Below are 18605 nucleotides of genomic sequence, written 5' to 3' on the forward strand. Positions count from 1 at the left end.
CGGATGAAGATGATGGTGGGGAGCGGATGAAGATGATGGTGGGGAGCGGATGGAGATGATGGTGGGGAGCGGGGGGAGATGATGGTGGGGAGCGGGGGGAGATGATGGTGGGGAGCGGATGGAGATGATGGTGGGGAGCGGGGCAAGATGATGGTGGGGAGCTGGGCGAGATGATGGTGGGGAGCGGATGGAGATGATGGTGGGGAGCGGGGGGGAGAGGATGGTGGGGAGCGGGGGGAGATGATGGTGGGGAGCGGATGGAGATGATGGTGGGGAGCGGGGGGAGATGATGGTGGGGAGCGGGGGGAGATGATGGTGGGGAGCGGATGGAGATGATGGTGGGGAGCGGGAGGAGATAATGGTGGGGAGCGGATGGAGATGATGGTGGGGAGCGGGGGGAGATGATGGTGGGGAGCGGGGGGGAGAGGATGGTGGGGAGCGGGGGGAGATGATGGTGGGGAGCGGATGGAGATGATGGTGGGGAGCGGGGGCGAGATGATGGTGGGGAGCGGGGGGAGATGATGGTGGGGAGCGGATGGAGATGATGGTGGGGAGCGGAAGGAGATGATGGTGGGGAGTGGGGGGAGATGATGGTGGGGAGCGGATGGAGATGATGGTGGGGAGCGGGGGGAGATGATGGTGGGGAGCGGGTGGCGATGATGGTGGGGAGCGGGGGGAGAGGATGGTGGGGAGCGGGGGGAGAGGATGGTGGGGAGCGGGGGGAGACAATGGTGGGGAGCGGGGGGAGATGATGGTGGGGAGCGGGTGGCGATGATGGTGGGGAGCGGGGGGAGATGATGGTGGGGAGCGGATGGAGATGATGGTGGGGAGCGGGGGGAGATGATGGTGGGGAGCGGATGGAGATGATGGTGGGGAGCGGGGGGAGATGATGGTGGGGAGCGGGTGGAGATGATGGTGGGGAGCGGGTGGAGATGATGGTGGGGAGCGGGTGGAGATGATGGTGGGGAGCGGGTGGAGATGACGGTGGGGAGCGGGTGGAGATGATGGTGGGGAGCGGATGGAGATGATGGTGGGGAGCGGATGGAGATGATGGTGGGGAGCGGATGGCGATGATGGTGGGGAGCGGATGGCGATGATGGTGGGGAGTGGATGGAGATGATGGTGGGGAGCGGGGGGAGATGATGTGGGGAGCGGGGCGAGATGATGGTGGGGAGCGGGGCGAGATGATGGTGGGGAGCGGGGGGAGAGGATGGTGGAGAGCGGGGGGAGATGATGGTGGGGAGTGGGGGGAGAGCATGGTGGGGAGCCGGGGGAGATGATGGTGGGGAGCGGATGGAGATGATGGTGGGGAGCGGATTGAGATGATGGTGGGGAGTGGGGGGAGATGATGGTGGGGATCGGATGGAGATGATGGTGGGGAGCGGATGGAGATGATGGTGGGGAGCGGATGGAGATGATGATGGGGAGCGGGGGGAGATGATGGTGGGGAGCCGGGGGAGATGATGGTGGGGAGCGGATGGAGATGATGGTGGGGAGCGGATTGAGATGATGGTGGGGAGTGGGGCGAGATGATGGTGGGGAGCGGATGGAGATGATGGTAGGGAGCGGATGGAGATGATGGTGGGGAGCGGGGGGGGATGATGGTGGGGAGCGGGGGGAGATGATGGTGGGGAGCGGGGGGAGATGATGGTGGGGAGCGGATGGAGATGATGGTGGGGAGCGGATGTAGATGATGGTGGGGAGCGGATGAAGATGATGGTGGGGAGCGGATGAAGATGATGGAGGGGAGCGGATGGAGATGATGGTGGGGAGCGGGGGGAGATGATGGTGGGGAGCGGGGGGAGATGATGGTGGGGAGCGGATGGAGATGATGGTGGGGAGCGGGGCAAGATGATGGTGGGGAGCGGGGCGAGATGATGGTGGGGAGCGGATGGAGATGATGGTGGGGAGCGGGGGGGAGAGGATGGTGGGGAGCGGATGGAGATGATGGTGGGGAGCGGGGGGAGATGATGGTGGGGAGCGGGGGGGAGAGGATGGTGGGGAGCGGGGGAGATGATGGTGTGGAGCGGATGGAGATGATGGTGGGGAGCGGGGCGAGATGATGGTGGGGAGCAGGGGGAGATGATGGTGGGGAGCGGATGGAGATGATGGTGGGGAGCGGAAGAGATGATGGTGGGGAGCGGGGGGAGATGATGGTGGGGAGCGGGGGGAGATGATGGTGGGGGAGCGGGGGGAGATGATGGTGGGGAGCTGGGGGGAGATGATGGTGGGGAGCGGATGGAGATGATGGTGGGGAGCGGATGGAGATGATGGTGGGGAGCGGAAGGAGATGATTTTGGGGAGCGGGGGGAGATGATGGTGGGGAGCGGGGGGAGATGATGGTGGGGAGCTGGGGGGAGATGATGGTGGGGAGCGGATGGAGATGATGGTGGGGAGCGGATGGAGATGATGGTGGGGAGCGGGGGGAGATGATGGTGGGGGGGAAGAAGATGGTGGTGGGCAGACGGTGGCTGGAGCGGGGGGAGGCGATGGTGGGGGAGAAGATGACGGAAAGTGGGGGTGGGGAGATATACAATATATCCAGCTGTAGAGATATGAGAGCTCTGACCACATCCAGCAGAGAGGGAAAATCACTTCCAGAGCCGGCGCTCATTATCGGCACACCGGAGGATCGCTAATCCCACCATTACCGGCAGAATCCCGAGTCCGCTGACCGCAGAGCGCAGTCATTACAGGGGAATCCGCCATGAATCCCGCTGATCCCACTGAGACATATTATTGTACCGCTCAGCGGAATCTTCTGACAGTCAGATGTGATACAACATTCAACTTCATCCCAAATAACAGTGAGGGGGGGGGGGGGGGGGGGTGTTATAGCGCCTACATATACTGTGCTGTACAGTGTGTATAGTGCTTCCACATACAGTGCATATACTCAACCCAGCATACCAAATGGCCCTACAATGCAGTATTCCCCCAGTATACCATTTGACCCCACACTGCTAATATTCCACCCATTATACCCCATAGCCCTACACCCCAACACTCCACCCAGTATACCCCATAGCCCTACACCCCAACACTCCACCCAGTATACCCCATAGCTCTACACCCCAACACTCCACCCAGTATACCCCATAGCCCTACACCCCAACACTCCACCCAGTATACCCCATAGCCCTACACCCCAACACTCCATCCAGTATACCCCATAGCCCTACACCTCAACACTCCATCCATTATACCCCATAGCCCTACACCCCAACACTCCACCCAGTATACCCCATAGCCCTACACCCCAACACTCCATCCAGTATACCCCATAGCCCTACACCTCAACACTCCATCCATTATACCCCATAGCCCTACACCCCAACACTCCACCCAGTATACCCCATAGCCCTACACCCCAACACTCCACCCAGTATACCCCATAGCCCTACACCCCAACACTCCACCCAGTATACCCCATAGCCCTACACCCCAACACTCCACCCAGTATACCCCATAGCCCTACACCCCAACACTCCACCCAGTATACCCCATAGCCCTACACCCCAACACTCACCCAGTATACCCCATAGCCCTACACCCCAACACTCCACCCAGTATACCCCATAGCCCTACACCCCAACACTCCATCCAGTATACCCCATAGCCCTACACCCCAACACTCCATCCAGTATACCCCATGGCCTTACATCACAATACTCCACCCAGTATACCCCATAGTCCTACACCCCAACACTCCATCCAGTATACCCCATAGCCCTACACCCCAACACTCCACCCAGTATACCCCATAGTCCTACATCCCAACACTCCATCCAGTATACCCCATAGCCCTACACCCCAACACTCCATCCAGTATACCCCATGGCCTTACATCACAATACTCCACCCAGTAAACCCCATAGCCCTACACCCCAACACTCCATCCAGTATACCCCATGGCCTTACATCACAATACTCCACCCAGTAAACCCCATAGCCCTACACCCCAACACTCCATCCTGTATAACCCATAGCTCTACACCCCAACACTCCATCCAGAATACCCCATAGCCCTACACTCCATCCAGTATACCCTATAGCTCTACACCCCAACACTCCATCCAGTATACCCCATAGCTCTACACCCCAACACTGCATCCAGTATACCCCATAGCTCTACACCCCAACACTCCATCCAGCAAACCCCATAGCCCTACATCCCAATGCTCCATCCAGAAAAGCCCCATAGCCATACACCCCCAACACTCCACCCAGTATACCCCATAGCTCTACACCCCAACACTCCATCCAGTATACCCCATAGCCCTACACCCCAACACTCCACCCAGTATACCCCATAGCCCTACACCCCAACACTCCACCCAGTATACCCCATAGCCCTACACCCCAACACTCCACCCAGTATACCCCATAGCCCTACACCCCAACACTCCACCCAGTATACCCCATAGCCCTATACCCCAACACTCCACCCAGTATACCCTATAGCCCTACACCCCAACATTCCACCCAGTATACCCCATAGCTCTACACCCCAACACTCACCCAGTATACCCCATAGCCCTACACCCCAACACTCCACCCAGTATACCCCATAGCCCTACACCCCAACACTCCACCCAGTATACCCCATAGTCCTACACCCCAACACTCCATCCAGTATACACCCATAGCCCTACACCCCAACACTCCACCCAGTATACCCCATAGCCCTACTCCCCAACACTCCATCCAGTATACGCCATAGCCCTACACCCCAACACTCCATCCAGTATACCCCATAGCCCTACACCCCAACACTCCACCCAGTATACCCCATAGCCCTACATCCCAACACTCCATCCAGTATACCCCATAGCCCTACACCCCAACACTCCACCCAGTATACCCCATAGCCCTACACCCCAACACTCCATCCAGTATACCCCATAGCCCTACACCCCAACACTCCATCCAGTATACCCCATGGCCCTACATCACAATACTCCACCCAGTATACCCCATAGTCCTACACCCCAACACTCCATCCAGTATACCCCATAGCCCTACACCCCAACACTCCACCCAGTATACCCCATAGTCCTACATCCCAACACTCCATCCAGTATACCCCATAGCCCTACACCCCAACACTCCATCCAGTATACCTCATGGCCTTACATCACAATACTCCACCCAGTAAACCCCATAGCCCTACACCCCAACACTCCATCCTGTATAACCCATAGCTCTACACCCCAACACTCCATCCAGAACACCCCATAGCCCTACACTCCATCCAGTATACCCTATAGCTCTACACCCCAACACTCCATCCAGTATACCCCATAGCTCTACACCCCAACACTGCATCCAGTATACCCCATAGCTCTACACCCCAACACTCCATCCAGCAAACCCCATAGCCCTACATCCCAATGCTCCATCCAGAAAAACCCCATAGCCATACACCCCCAACACTCCACCCAGTATACCCCATAGCTCTACACCCCAACACTCCATCCAGTATACCCCATAGCCCTACACCCCAACACTCCATCCAGTATACCCCATAGCCCCACACCCCAACACTCCACCCAGTATACCCCATAGCCTTACATCAGAATACCCCAGTATAGTCCATGGCCCTACACCATTAATACTCCACCCAGTATACCCTGTGGCCATACACCACTAGTACTCTATCCAGCACACCTAATGGCTGTACATCAAATACTCCACCCAGTACAGTATACCCTGTGGTCCTACATTACTAATATTCCACCCAGTATACCCTATAGCCCTACACCCCAACACTCCACCCAGTATACCCCATAGCCCTACACCCCAACACTCCACCCAGTATACCCCATAGCCCTACACCCCAACACTCACCCAGTATACCCCATAGCCCTACACCCCAACACTCACCCAGTATACCCCATAGCCCTACACCCCAACACTCCACCCAGTATACCCCATAGCCCTACACCCCAACAGTCCATCCAGTATACCCCATGGCCTTACATCACAATACTCCACCCAGTATACCCCATAGTCCTACACCCCAACACTCCATCCAGTATACCCCATAGCCCTACACCCCAACACTCCATCCAGTATACCCCATAGCCCTACACCCCAACACTCCACCCAGTATACCCCATAGTCCTACATCCCAACACTCCATCCAGTATACCCCATAGCCCTACACCCCAACACTCCATCCAGTATACCCCATGGCCTTACATCACAATACTCCACCCAGTATACCCCATAGTCCTACACCCCAACACTCCATCCAGTATACCCCATAGCCCTACACCCCAACACTCCACCCAGTATACCCCATAGTCCTACATCCCAACACTCCATCCAGTATACCCCATAGCCCTACACCCCAACACTCCATCCAGTATACCCCATAGCCCTACACCCCAACACTCCATCCAGTATCCCATAGCCCTACATCCCAACATTCCACCCAGTATACCCCATAGCCCTACACCCCAACACTCCACCCAGTATACCCCATAGTCCTACACCCCAACACTCCATCCAGTATACCCCCATAGCCCTACACCCCAACACTCCATCCAGCATACCCCATAGCTCTACATCCCAACACTCCACCCAGTATACCCAATAGCCCTACACCCCAACACTCCACCCAGTAAACCCCATAGCCCTACACCCCAACACTCCATCCTGTATAACCCATAGCTCTACACCCCAACACTCCATCCAGTATTCCCCATAGCCCTACAACCCAACACTCCATCCAGTATACCCCATAGCTCTACACCCCAACACTCCATCCAGTATACCCCATATCTCTACACCCCAACACTCCATCCAGAATACCCCATAGCCCTACACTCCATCCAGTATACCCTATAGCTCTACACCCTAACACTCCATCCAGTATACCCCATAGCTCTACACCCCAACACTGCATCCAGTATACCCCATAGCTCTACACCCCAACACTCCATCCAGCAAACCCCATAGCCCTACATCCCAATGCTCCATCCATAAAAAACCCCATAGCCATACACCCCCAACACTCCACCCAGTATATCCCATAGCTCTACACCCCAACACTCCATCCAGTATACCCCATAGCCCTACATCCCAACACTCCATCCAGTATACCCCATAGCCCTACACCCCAACACTCCATCCAGTATACCCCATAGCTCTACACCCCAACACTGCATCCAGTATACCCCATAGCTCTACACCCCAACACTCCATCCAGTATACCCCATAGCTCTACACCCCAACACTGCATCCAGTATACCCCATAGCTCTACACCCCAACACTCCATCCAGCAAACCCCATAGCCCTACATCCCAATGCTCCATCCAGAAAAACCCCATAGCCATACACCCCCAACACTCCACCCAGTATACCCCATAGCTCTACACCCCAACACTCCATCCAGTATACCCCATAGCCCTACACCCCAACACTCCATCCAGTATACCCCATAGCCCTACACCCCAACACTCCACCGAGTATACCCCATAGCCTTACATCAGACTACACCAGTATAGTCCATGGCCCTACACCATTAATACTCCACCCAGTATACTCTGTGGCCATACACCACTAGTACTCTATCCAGCACACCTAATGGCTGTACATCAAATACTCCACCCAGTACAGTATACCCTGTGGTCCTACATTACTAATATACCACCCAGTATATCCCATGGCCCTATAGCACAACGGATATGCAGAGATCTGAAGACTGATGGCATTACATTTTCTGTATAATATACATCCATCTCCCAATACAGGAGCAGAGGATGCTGGGGCAAAGCAAAACATCCAAACAACCCCCATGAGCTGTGACTACTTCATCAGTATAGGTTTCAGGTCCCGTCCTCTTTGGTTCCTCCCACCCAAGGTCATTGCCTCTTCTGCCTACCCCCTGACCAGGCTCAACTGGAACTTGTTGGACCCCCCCGGAGGAGGATCCTCCATAGGTATAGCTGGGAGGCATCAGCAATGCTGCACTGCTAATGGCTGCATCCTCTCGGTCTCTATGACCCTCCCCTGAGGAGCTCATAGTGTCATATCTAGTGGTATGGCCAGTGGAGGGACTCCACCTCTCTGCAGAGTGGAAGAGGAAGTTGTAGTCAGGGCGTGGCACTTAATGATGCTGCAACCACATAGGACAAGGACACAGGATGTAATAAAAATTATTTATTATTGTATTCTATGTATTATTAGGGCCTATGTATCAGACCAAGCTTGGTACAGTATAGAGCAACACAGACAGTTCTTATTTCAGAAACATCAATAAATAATAGGGAAGGGTGGCAGACAATGGTGGCTTATTAAGAGTGCGTTGCTGAGAAGATTGAGGATGGTGGCAGGAATGTGACCCCGCTGTCCCCGCTCTGTCCTGAGATCTGACCGTCCTCATAAGGGCCACTATAGAGGAGGAATTCAGACATGCTCAGCCCTGGGGCCAGTTCTAGGTGGAGGCTGGTGGTCACCTACTGACTTCATTTACATCTTGGAGGATTCCAGCAGTGGCTCTCCGGTAAGTTGGGGGGGGGGGGGTTGCCCCCTAAGATACGGCTCATTATGAACTACACAGGTTCCCTTCACCAGAAAACGTGGTTGGCAGTGTGGCGGGGGTCATTTCATCATCTGTCCGGAAAGTTTGTCCTCCATTTTCCTTCTCCATCTCAGACATCTTCACAGAGGACCACAGACCGCCCAGGGTCCTCCGCTGCCCCGCGCGACCTCTGCAACGCCACAACGATAGAACGATGAGCCCAAGGACAAGGATGATGAAGAGGATGGTGAATGCCAATAGGAAGTAGAAGCTGGATGGTGAGGTGCAGATCGGTGAGTAGGAACCTAGGGGGAGGGGCAAAACAGAGCCTCATGAAACCACCTGGAGGCCACTGGGGCTACCAACACCCTAATACATGACAAGACATACAGAGGAACCCTGACCAAACACAACGAGGACTGATGGACCTGACTGTGTGATTCTGTTCAGCCAGTTCTGTTATTCACTCACCTCTACCATACAATACAGCCAGAGGGTGACCCCACTTTTCAGAACCTGCAGCCCTGCTACTCCCCGTGTCACCCCCTCACCATACTACTACTGAGTCTTCAACCGCTACTGAGCTTCCTGCTTGAACATTCACCCTTCCAGCTCCCACTGCCTGAAACATGTGAGAGCAACACCACTGTGCCATGTGTTAGATCACAAAGCCGGACTGCCGGCTGTATTTAGAGATGTTCCGGAGCCCCACTTTAATGAGTAGGTGAGAAATCCCTCAGGTGGGCCTTCATTTCTTTTTTTCAATGTGTATCCCATACCCAACCCCCCTCCTTCCATATCCAACCCACACCCCACCCCCCCTCCATCCATATCCAACCCACACACCCCGCCCCCTCCATCCATATCCAACCCCCCTCCATCCATATCCAACAAACATACTCCGCCCCCCTCCATCCATATCCAACCCACACACCCGCCCCCCTCCATTCATATCCAACCCACACACTCCGCCCCCCTGCATTCATATCCAACCCACACACCCCGCCCCCCTCCATTCATATCCAACCCACACACTCCGCCCCCCTCCATCCATATCCAACCCACACACCCCGCCCCCCTCCATTCATATCCAACCCACACACTCCGCCCCCCTGCATTCATATCCAACCCACACACCCCGCCTCCCTCCATCCATATCCAACCCACACACCGTGCCCCCCTCCATATCCAACCCACAGAATCTGCCCCCTCCCTCCTCCCATATCCAACCATCCAACCTGCACACCCTGCCCTTCACTCCCCCATGTTCATCCTTCACTCCAACCCCCCTCAGTGTTTGGCTCCCACAAGCACCCCTCTCCACATTCCCCACCTTCCTGGCCCTGCAGAGGTCCTCCATGTACCCCGACCACAGATCTCTACAGGCATAACTAAAGATCATTGACACATCTGTACCTGCAGTCAGGATGATGACAGAGATGTGTCCGGATTGGCGCTCTCCTAGTGACTCCCAGGCTCCGCGGGGGCTCGGCAGCCACTCCTGGACCCGGCAGTAATAGGTGCCGCTGTCGGTCATCTGACCACTGTGGATCCTCAGATGGAAGGTCAGCTCTGATGGTCGCTCATACTGGAGCCGCTCTCTCTTCTCCTGGGGATAAATAAACTCACCCATGTGGTTGACACCAAACAGCATCATGTGTGGGGCCCCGGGGCCCTCACCCTTCAACCAGGAGACAGACAGGCGAGAGCCGGGCATGGACACTGCCAAAACCTGGCAGGGGAGGGTGAAACTGGACTGTTCTGGCACCAAAAGGGTTAATTCGGTGAGATTCAAACTCAGGTGATCTTCTGTAGAGGAGACAAAAAAATCGAGATAAGAAGAACTCCGCTAAATACAACCCCAACATTTCCAAACTACAACCCCCCTTCCCCCATCTTCCAAACTACAACCCCTCTTCCCCCATCTTCCAAACTACAACCCCTCTTCCCCCATCTTCCAAACTACAACCCCCCTTCCCCCATCTCCCAAACTACAACCCCCCTTCCCCCATCTCCCAAACTACAACCCCTCCCCCATCTTCCAAACTACAACCCCCCTTCCCCCATCTCCCAAACTACACCCCCTCTTCCCCCATCTTCCAAACTACAACCCCTCTTACCCCATCTTCCAAACTACAACCCCTCTTCCCCCATCTTCCAAACTACAACCCCCTCTTCCCCCATCTTCCAAACTACAACCCCCTCTTCCTCCATCTTCCAAACTACAACCCCCTCTTCCTCCATCTTTCAAACTACACCCCCTCTTCCCCCATCTTCCAAACTACACCCCCTCTTCCCCCATCTTCCAAACTACAACCCCTCTTCCCCCATCTTCCAAACTACAACCCCTCTTCCCCCATCTTCCAAACTACACCCCCTCTTCCCCCATCTTCCAAACTACACACCCCCCTTCCCCCATCTTCCAAACTACAACCCCTCTTACCCCACCTTCCAAACTACACCCCCTCTTCCCCCATCTTCCAAACTACACCCCCCTTCCCCCATCTTCCAAACTACAACCCCCTCTTACCCCACCTTCCAAACTACAACCCCTCTTCCCCCATCTTCCAAACTACAACCCCTCTTCCCCCATCTTCCAAACTACAACCCCCCTTCCCCCATCTTCCAAACTACAACCCCCCTTCCCCCATCTTACAAACTAAAACCCCTCTACCCCCATTTTACTGGCCTCCAGGCTTCCAACTGCCAGGTACATGTGCATACATTTACATGTCAGGTCCTGTGTGTGGCCATTGCGCCCCTTGGAGCAGAACATGAAGAGCTCACCTCCATGATGGAGCGGGGATCTTGTTCTGCTCCTGCTTGAGCCCTGCCATCTATCAGCACGATATAATAAGCACACAGGGTGTCAGGTATAGGGTGTTATTACTGGCTACTCCCCCAATAATCCCCCCCCCCCCCAATAATAAGAATTTCCTAATAAGGGTTAGGTTTAGGGGTTAGGTTTTTCCCTTGAAGAACAAGTTTAGGACTCAGGGATTGGAATAGGGACCTGCTCCAAAGGTAAGAAGGGGTGTCCCCAGAGGTCAAGGGTCAGGAGGCATGGCTGACCCAACCCCACCAATGTGTTCCGCCTACCCCAACTAATTCTGGGGAATGAACAAGTCGGGAAAAGTGCTTAGCGATTAGGGTTTTCCCCGACTTATTCATTCACAACTTAGTTGGGGTAGGCGGAACACATTAGTGGGGTTGGGTCAGCCACGCCTCCTGACCCTTGACCTCTGGGGACACGCCTTCAGACCTTTGACCTTTGCAGCAGGTCCCTATTCCAATACCTGAGTCCTAACCTTGTTCTTCAAGGTTAAACCCTCACCCCTAAACCCTTAACCCTAACCTAAACCCTTAACCCCCTAACTCTCTAACCTGAACCCTAACTTCTAATGGAAATTAGTGGAGCTGTTCTGGTCTCAGGTAGTCTACTTTTCCCATAGCAGCCAATCAGAGCCCCCCTTAATAGTTACCTCAGAGATGGTGAGAGAGGAGACCTCTGGGTAATGAGTACATACCAGGCGAGGTGACCCTAAACTCCAGGAACCCGGATTGGTCAGAGGCGGCCATCTTCCATTCCCCCTCCTGCATTCTCCATTCCTCCACCTGGCAGAAGTACCTCCCCGAGTCCTCCTGCTCCGCCCTCTGGAGCACCAGGCTGTAATTACCCCGCCCGGGGGCCACCATACGTAGGCGGCTGTCCTCGTACTCCGTCACCCCTTCCCGATCGGTCCGGCACAGGAGGCGGGGAGGACGGAGGTCCCACCCCTGCAGATACCAGGAGATGGAGAGGAGCGACGAAGGACTAAGTCCCGCCTCCAGGGGGCAGCGCAGCACCAAATCCTCTCCCTGCTTGACGGAAGAGCTGACATTCTGCTTAGGGAGCTTCAAGGTCTGATCTGGAAGGAAGAAAGAAAGAAAGAGCAATGAGAATGGGGGGGGGGGGGGGGGGTTCAAGAAATGCGGGATCCTGCCTATCAAAGTCTTTTTCTATACTGTATATAGTTTATTTTATAGGAGCTCTCTGTAGTCACAAAGCTGGGGATGTGCAACTGAGCATGCTCCGCAACAAGCCTGCTGATAAGGCAGTACAACCAGTCCTCTTGTAGTGGGCCCAGGCCCCATCAGCTAAACTGGGGGGCCCATGAGGTGGGAGCAGAGGAGGGACTTTTTTTTTCTATTTTGGGGTGTTGGCGGATAAAGTCAGTGCTGCTTTTCTTTTGCACCCTGTGTGTGGGGGGGTAGGTGGGGTGTAGGCATGGTTGGGGGTGGGGGGCTGTATGGGGGCTCCATGATTTCTAACAGCAGCCCTGCTCCCTACAACAACCAGTGACAGACACTTTACATGGCTTCGCCGTGCTGCCACAACATGCCTGTCCTCATCTCCGCCAGCAGGGGGCGAGATGTGTTAATAAATACTATCACCCATAAGGTCTCATTCACACAGGTGCCGCTTTGAATAGCAAATAGAATTAGGGCCACCAAGTCTACTTGTAGGTCAGCAGGCAGATCGGCCACCTGTTTTTACCCCCCCCCCCCAACCCCCCCGGCAGCCTCTGTTACCCTAATCCGAACTTCAGATGGCTAAATCGGTACAACTCTCCGCAGCTGTGACCAGTCTGCGTTATTTCGTATTTTTTATTCCTAAAATGCGTCGCCAACGTTTTGTAGTTTGGCTGCATTCACACAATAGCGTTCCTGCGACCGTGCATATAATCACGCCATTCCGCGCACATTTACAAAACGCGCCTATAAAAAAACTCTGACGCGCTCGCAGTGCCATTCATCGTTAAGGGGACCCCAAATGTGCCAAAAAAATAAAAAATAAAATAAAAAAAGGGGAGTGGTCATCGCTTGAAAAATTCTGCAGCAAACGCGGCAGAACACGCGGTTAGAAAGCGCAAGATGTTCAAAAAGGTACGTGAGCATTTGTCGTGCATTGGGGCAACTATAGAAAAACCAACCGGCTGCCCTACGTGTACGGCGCGATTTGTGCGCTTTTTCAAAATGCGAAAGTCGCCAAATCCTGATGATTTCTTATTAACTCTTTCATCCTCTCTTTCTTATTTGCATATATATATATATATACACACGCACACACACACACACACACGTGTTTATGTATGTATGTATGTTATGTTATGTTATGTATGTATGTTATATTATGTTATATTATGTATGTTATGTTATGTTATTATGTATGTTATGTTATGTTATTATGTATGTTATATTATGTTATTATGTATGTTATGTTATTATGTTATGTTATGTTATGTTATTATGTATGTTATGTTATGTTATGTATGTATGCATGCATGTTTGCGTGTATGTATGTTTACATTTCCATAGGATATTATGAAAACTTGTGTTTGTTTTCGGTAGCACCAAAATAACAATCTTGAGGGGTTCTCTTGCGTCCTTCTCCCGGCACTACCATCAACTCTATGGAAAAAAAAAAACCTCAAAAATCGAATTCTTATCCTCAGAATATGATACAATGTATCTCCCATACAGCACACAGACATACATCGCCCCCTGCTGGAGCAGCTGAGAACACACACACCATGTAATAATACTGATATCAAGCTATGCAATGCTGTGAAAAGTAATTGCCCCCCTAAACCTAATGACTGGTTGGGCCACCCTTGGCGGCAACAACTGCAATCAAGTGTTGCGATAACCGGCAATGAGTCTTTCCCATCACTGTGGAGGGATTTTGGCCGACTCTTCTTTGCAGAATTGTTTTAATTCAGCCACAATCGAGGGTTTTCCCAGCATGAAGGGCCCGTGTGAGGTCATCATACAGCATCTCAATTGGATTTAAGTCTGGACTCTGACTAGGCCACTCCAAAACATACATTTTGCTTTGTTTGAACCATTCAGAGGAGGACTTGCTGTTGTGTTTTCGGATCATTGTCCTGCTGCATAACCCAAGTGCACTTGAGCTCGAGGTCAGGAACGGATGGCCGGACGTTCTCCTTCAGGATTTTCTGGTAGAGCTATTTATGTGATTTTTTGATTCAACAGGTCTGGCAGTAATCAGGCCCGGTTGTGGCAAGTGAAATTTAACTCAGATTTCCAAACAAAATGGTGGTTAATCACAGTTCATTCATGATTCAGCATGGGAGGGGGGGGGGGGGGCAGGGCAATTGCTTTTCACAGCACTGTATCTATAAATATGACTGCACATAGACACACGTCGCCCCCTGCTGGAGGAGCAGAGAACACACACCATGTAATAATACTGATATCACCGGAGGATACCTATGGACATATGGCTAGACATAGACACATCGCCCCCTACTGAAAGCGCTGAGAACACAAGATACATCTGAAAATGTGTTGTTGCTATATAAATCCTGTATAATAATAATATAAGATAAGGCTGCACATAGACACACATCGCCCTCTGCTGGAAAAGCTGAGGACTGGCACCATGTGATATTACTGCTATCAAAAGATGCATCTGTAAATACGACTGCATATAGACACATCACCCCCTGCTGGCAGAGCTGGAGACACACATCACCCCCTGCTGGCAGAGCTGAGGACAGACAGACATCACCCCCTGCTGGCAGAGCTGAGGACAGACACACATCACCCCCTGCTGGCAAAGCTGAGGACAGACAGACATCACCCCCTGCTGGCAGAGCTGAGGACACACATCACCCCCTGCTGGCAGAGTTGAGGACAGACAGACATCACCCCCTGCTGGCAGAGCTGAGGACAGACAGACATCACCCCCTGCTGGCAGAGCTGAGGACACACATCACCCCTGCTGGCAGAGTTGAGGACAGACACACATCGCCCCCTGCTGCCAAAGCTGAGGACAGACACATATCACCCCCTGCTGGCAGAGCTGAGGACACACATCACCCCCTGCTGGCAGAGCTGAGGACAGACAGACATCACCCCCTGCTGGCAGAGCTGAGGACAGACAGACATCACCCCCTGCTGGCAGAGCTGAGGACACACATCACCCCCTGCTGGCAGAGTTGAGGACAGACAGACATCACCCCCTGCTGGCAGAGCTGAGGACAGACACACATCACCCCCTGCTGGCAAAGCTGAGGACAGACACATATCACCCCCTGCTGGCAGAGCTGAGGACACACATCACCCCCTGCTGGCAGAGCTGAGGACAGACAGACATCACCCCCTGCTGGCAGAGCTGAGGATACTCATCGCCCCCTGCTGGCAGAGCTGAGGATACACATCGCCCCCTGCTGGCAGAGCTGAGGACACACATCGCCACCTGCTGGCAGAGCGGAGGATACACATCGCCCCCTGCTGGCAGAGCTGAGGATACACATCGCCCCCTGCTGGCAGAGCGGAGGATACACACCGCCCCCTGCTGGCAGAGCTGAAGACACACATCGCCCCCTGCTGGCAGAGCTGAAGACACACATCACCCCCTGCTGGCAGAGCTGAGGACAGACAGACATCACCCCCTGCTGGCAGAGCTGAGGACACACATCACCCCTGCTGGCAGAGTTGAGGACAGACACACATCGCCCCCTGCTGGCAAAGCTGAGGACAGACACATATCACCCCCTGCTGGCAGAGCTGAGGACACACATCACCCCCTGCTGGCAGAGCTGGAGACACACATCACCCCCTGCTGGCAGAGCTGAGGACAGACAGACATCACACCCTGCTGGCAGAGCTGAGGACAGACAGACATCACCCCCTGCTGGCAGAGCTGAGGACACACATCACCCCATGCTGGCAGAGCTGGAGACACACATCACCCCCTGCTGGCAGAGCTGAGGACAGACACACATCACCCCCTGCTGGCAGAGTTGAGGACAGACAGACATCACCCCCTGCTGGCAGAGCTGAGGACAGACACACATCACCCCCTGCTGGCAGAGCTGAGGACACACATCACCCCCTGCTGGCAGAGCTGAGGACAGACAGACATCACCCCCTGCTGGCAGAGCTGAGGATACTCATCGCCCCCTGCTGGCAGAGCTGAGGATACACATCGCCCCCTGCTGGCAGAGCTGAGGACACACATCGCCACCTGCTGGCAGAGCGGAGGATACACATCGCCCCCTGCTGGCAGAGCTGAGGATACACATCGCCCCCTGCTGGCAGAGCTGAGGATACACATCGCCCCCTGCTGGCAGAGCGGAGGATACACACCGCCCCCTGCTGGCAGAGCTGAAGACACACATCGCCCCCTGCTGGCAGAGCTGAAGACACACATCGCCCCCCTGCTGGCAGAGCTGAGGACAGACAGACATCACCCCCTGCTGGCAGAGCTGAGGACACACATCACCCCTGCTGGCAGAGTTGAGGACAGACACACATCGCCCCCTGCTGGCAAAGCTGAGGACAGACACATATCACCCCCTGCTGGCAGAGCTGAGGACACACATCACCCCCTGCTGGCAGAGCTGGAGACACACATCACCCCCTGCTGGCAGAGCTGAGGACAGACAGACATCACACCCTGCTGGCAGAGCTGAGGACAGACAGACATCACCCCCTGCTGGCAGAGCTGAGGACACACATCACCCCCTGCTGGCAGAGTTGAGGACAGACAGACATCACCCCCTGCTGGCAGAGCTGAGGACAGACACACATCACCCCCTGCTGGCAAAGCTGAGGACAGACACATATCACCCCCTGCTGGCAGAGCTGAGGACACACATCACCCCCTGCTGGCAGAGCTGAGGACAGACAGACATCACCCCCTGCTGGCAGAGCTGAGGATACTCAACGCCCCCTGCTGGCAGAGCTGAGGATACACATCACCCCCTGCTGGCATAGCTGAGGACACACATCGCCCCCTGCTGGCAGAGCGGAGGATACACATCGCCCCCTGCTGGCAGAGCTGAGGATACACATCGCCCCCTGCTGGCAGAGCTGAGGACACACATCGCCACCTGCTGGCAGAGCGGAGGATACACATCGCCACCTGCTGGCAGAGCGGAGGATACACATCGCCCCCTGCTGGCAGAGCTGAGGATACACATCGCCCCCTGCTGGCAGAGCGGAGGATACACATCGCCCCCTGCTGGCAGAGCTGAAGACACACATCGCCCCCTGCTGGCAGAGCTGAAGACACACATCGCCCCCTGCTGGCAGAGCTGAGGACAGACAGACATCACCCCCTGCTGGCAGAGCTGAGGACACACATCACCCCCTGCTGGCAGAGTTGAGGACAGACACACATCGCCCCCTGCTGGCAAAGCTGAGGACAGACACATATCACCCCCTTCTAGCAGAGCTGAGGACACACATCACCCCCTGCTGGCAGAGTTGAGGACAGACACACATCGCCCCCTGCTGGCAAAGCTGAGGACAGACACATATCACCCCCTGCTGGCAGAGCTGAGGACACACATCACCCCCTGCTGGCAGAGCTGAGGACAGACAGACATCACCCCCTGCTGGCAGAGCTGAGGATACTCAACGCCCCCTGCTGGCAGAGCTGAGGATACACATCACCCCCTGCTGGCAGAGCTGAGGACACACATCGCCCCCTGCTGGCAGAGCGGAGGATACACATCGCCCCCTGCTGGCAGAGCTGAGGATACACATCGCCCCCTGCTGGCAGAGCTGAGGACACACATCGCCCCCTGCTGGCAGAGCGGAGGATACACATCGCCCCCTGCTGGCAGAGCTGAGGATACACATCGCCCCCTGCTGGCAGAGCGGAGGATACACATCGCCCCCTGCTGGCAGAGCTGAAGACACACATCGCCCCCTGCTGTCAGAGCTGAGGACACACATCGCCCCCTGCTGGCAGAGCTGAGGACAGAGATCATCCCCTGCTGGCAGAGCTGAGGACACACATCACCCCCTGCTGGCAGAGCTGAGGACACACATCACCCCCTGCTGGCAGATCTGAGGACACACATCACCCCCTGCTGGCAGAGCTAAGGACACATATCACCCCCTGCTGGCAGAGCTGAGGACAGACACACATCACCCCCTGCTGGCACAGCTGAGGACACACATCACCCCCTGCTTGCAGAGCTGAGGACAGACACACATCACCCCCTGCTGGCAGAGCTGAGGACAGACATCACCCCCTGCTGGAAGAGCTGAGGA

General features: G+C 54.9%; 1 protein-coding gene across 1 annotated transcript in view; it reads right to left on the bottom strand.

Moving 5' to 3' along the window:
• LOC143981551 (immunoglobulin superfamily member 3-like) overlaps positions 1 to 18605 on the bottom strand; it is a 151699-nt gene that overhangs the window by 105797 nt on the left and 27297 nt on the right. Inside the window, 2 exon segments of the mRNA XM_077479494.1 lie at positions 9948 to 10340; positions 12059 to 12439. Of these exon segments, the coding sequence (XP_077335620.1) occupies positions 9948 to 10340; positions 12059 to 12439 (774 nt within the window).

This window comes from Lithobates pipiens, unplaced genomic scaffold (genome assembly GCF_037356315.1).
Source record: "Lithobates pipiens isolate NorthernLeopardFrog02 unplaced genomic scaffold, aLitPip1_a1.2 Scaffold_16, whole genome shotgun sequence".
Classification (NCBI taxonomy): Eukaryota; Metazoa; Chordata; class Amphibia; order Anura; family Ranidae; genus Lithobates; species Lithobates pipiens.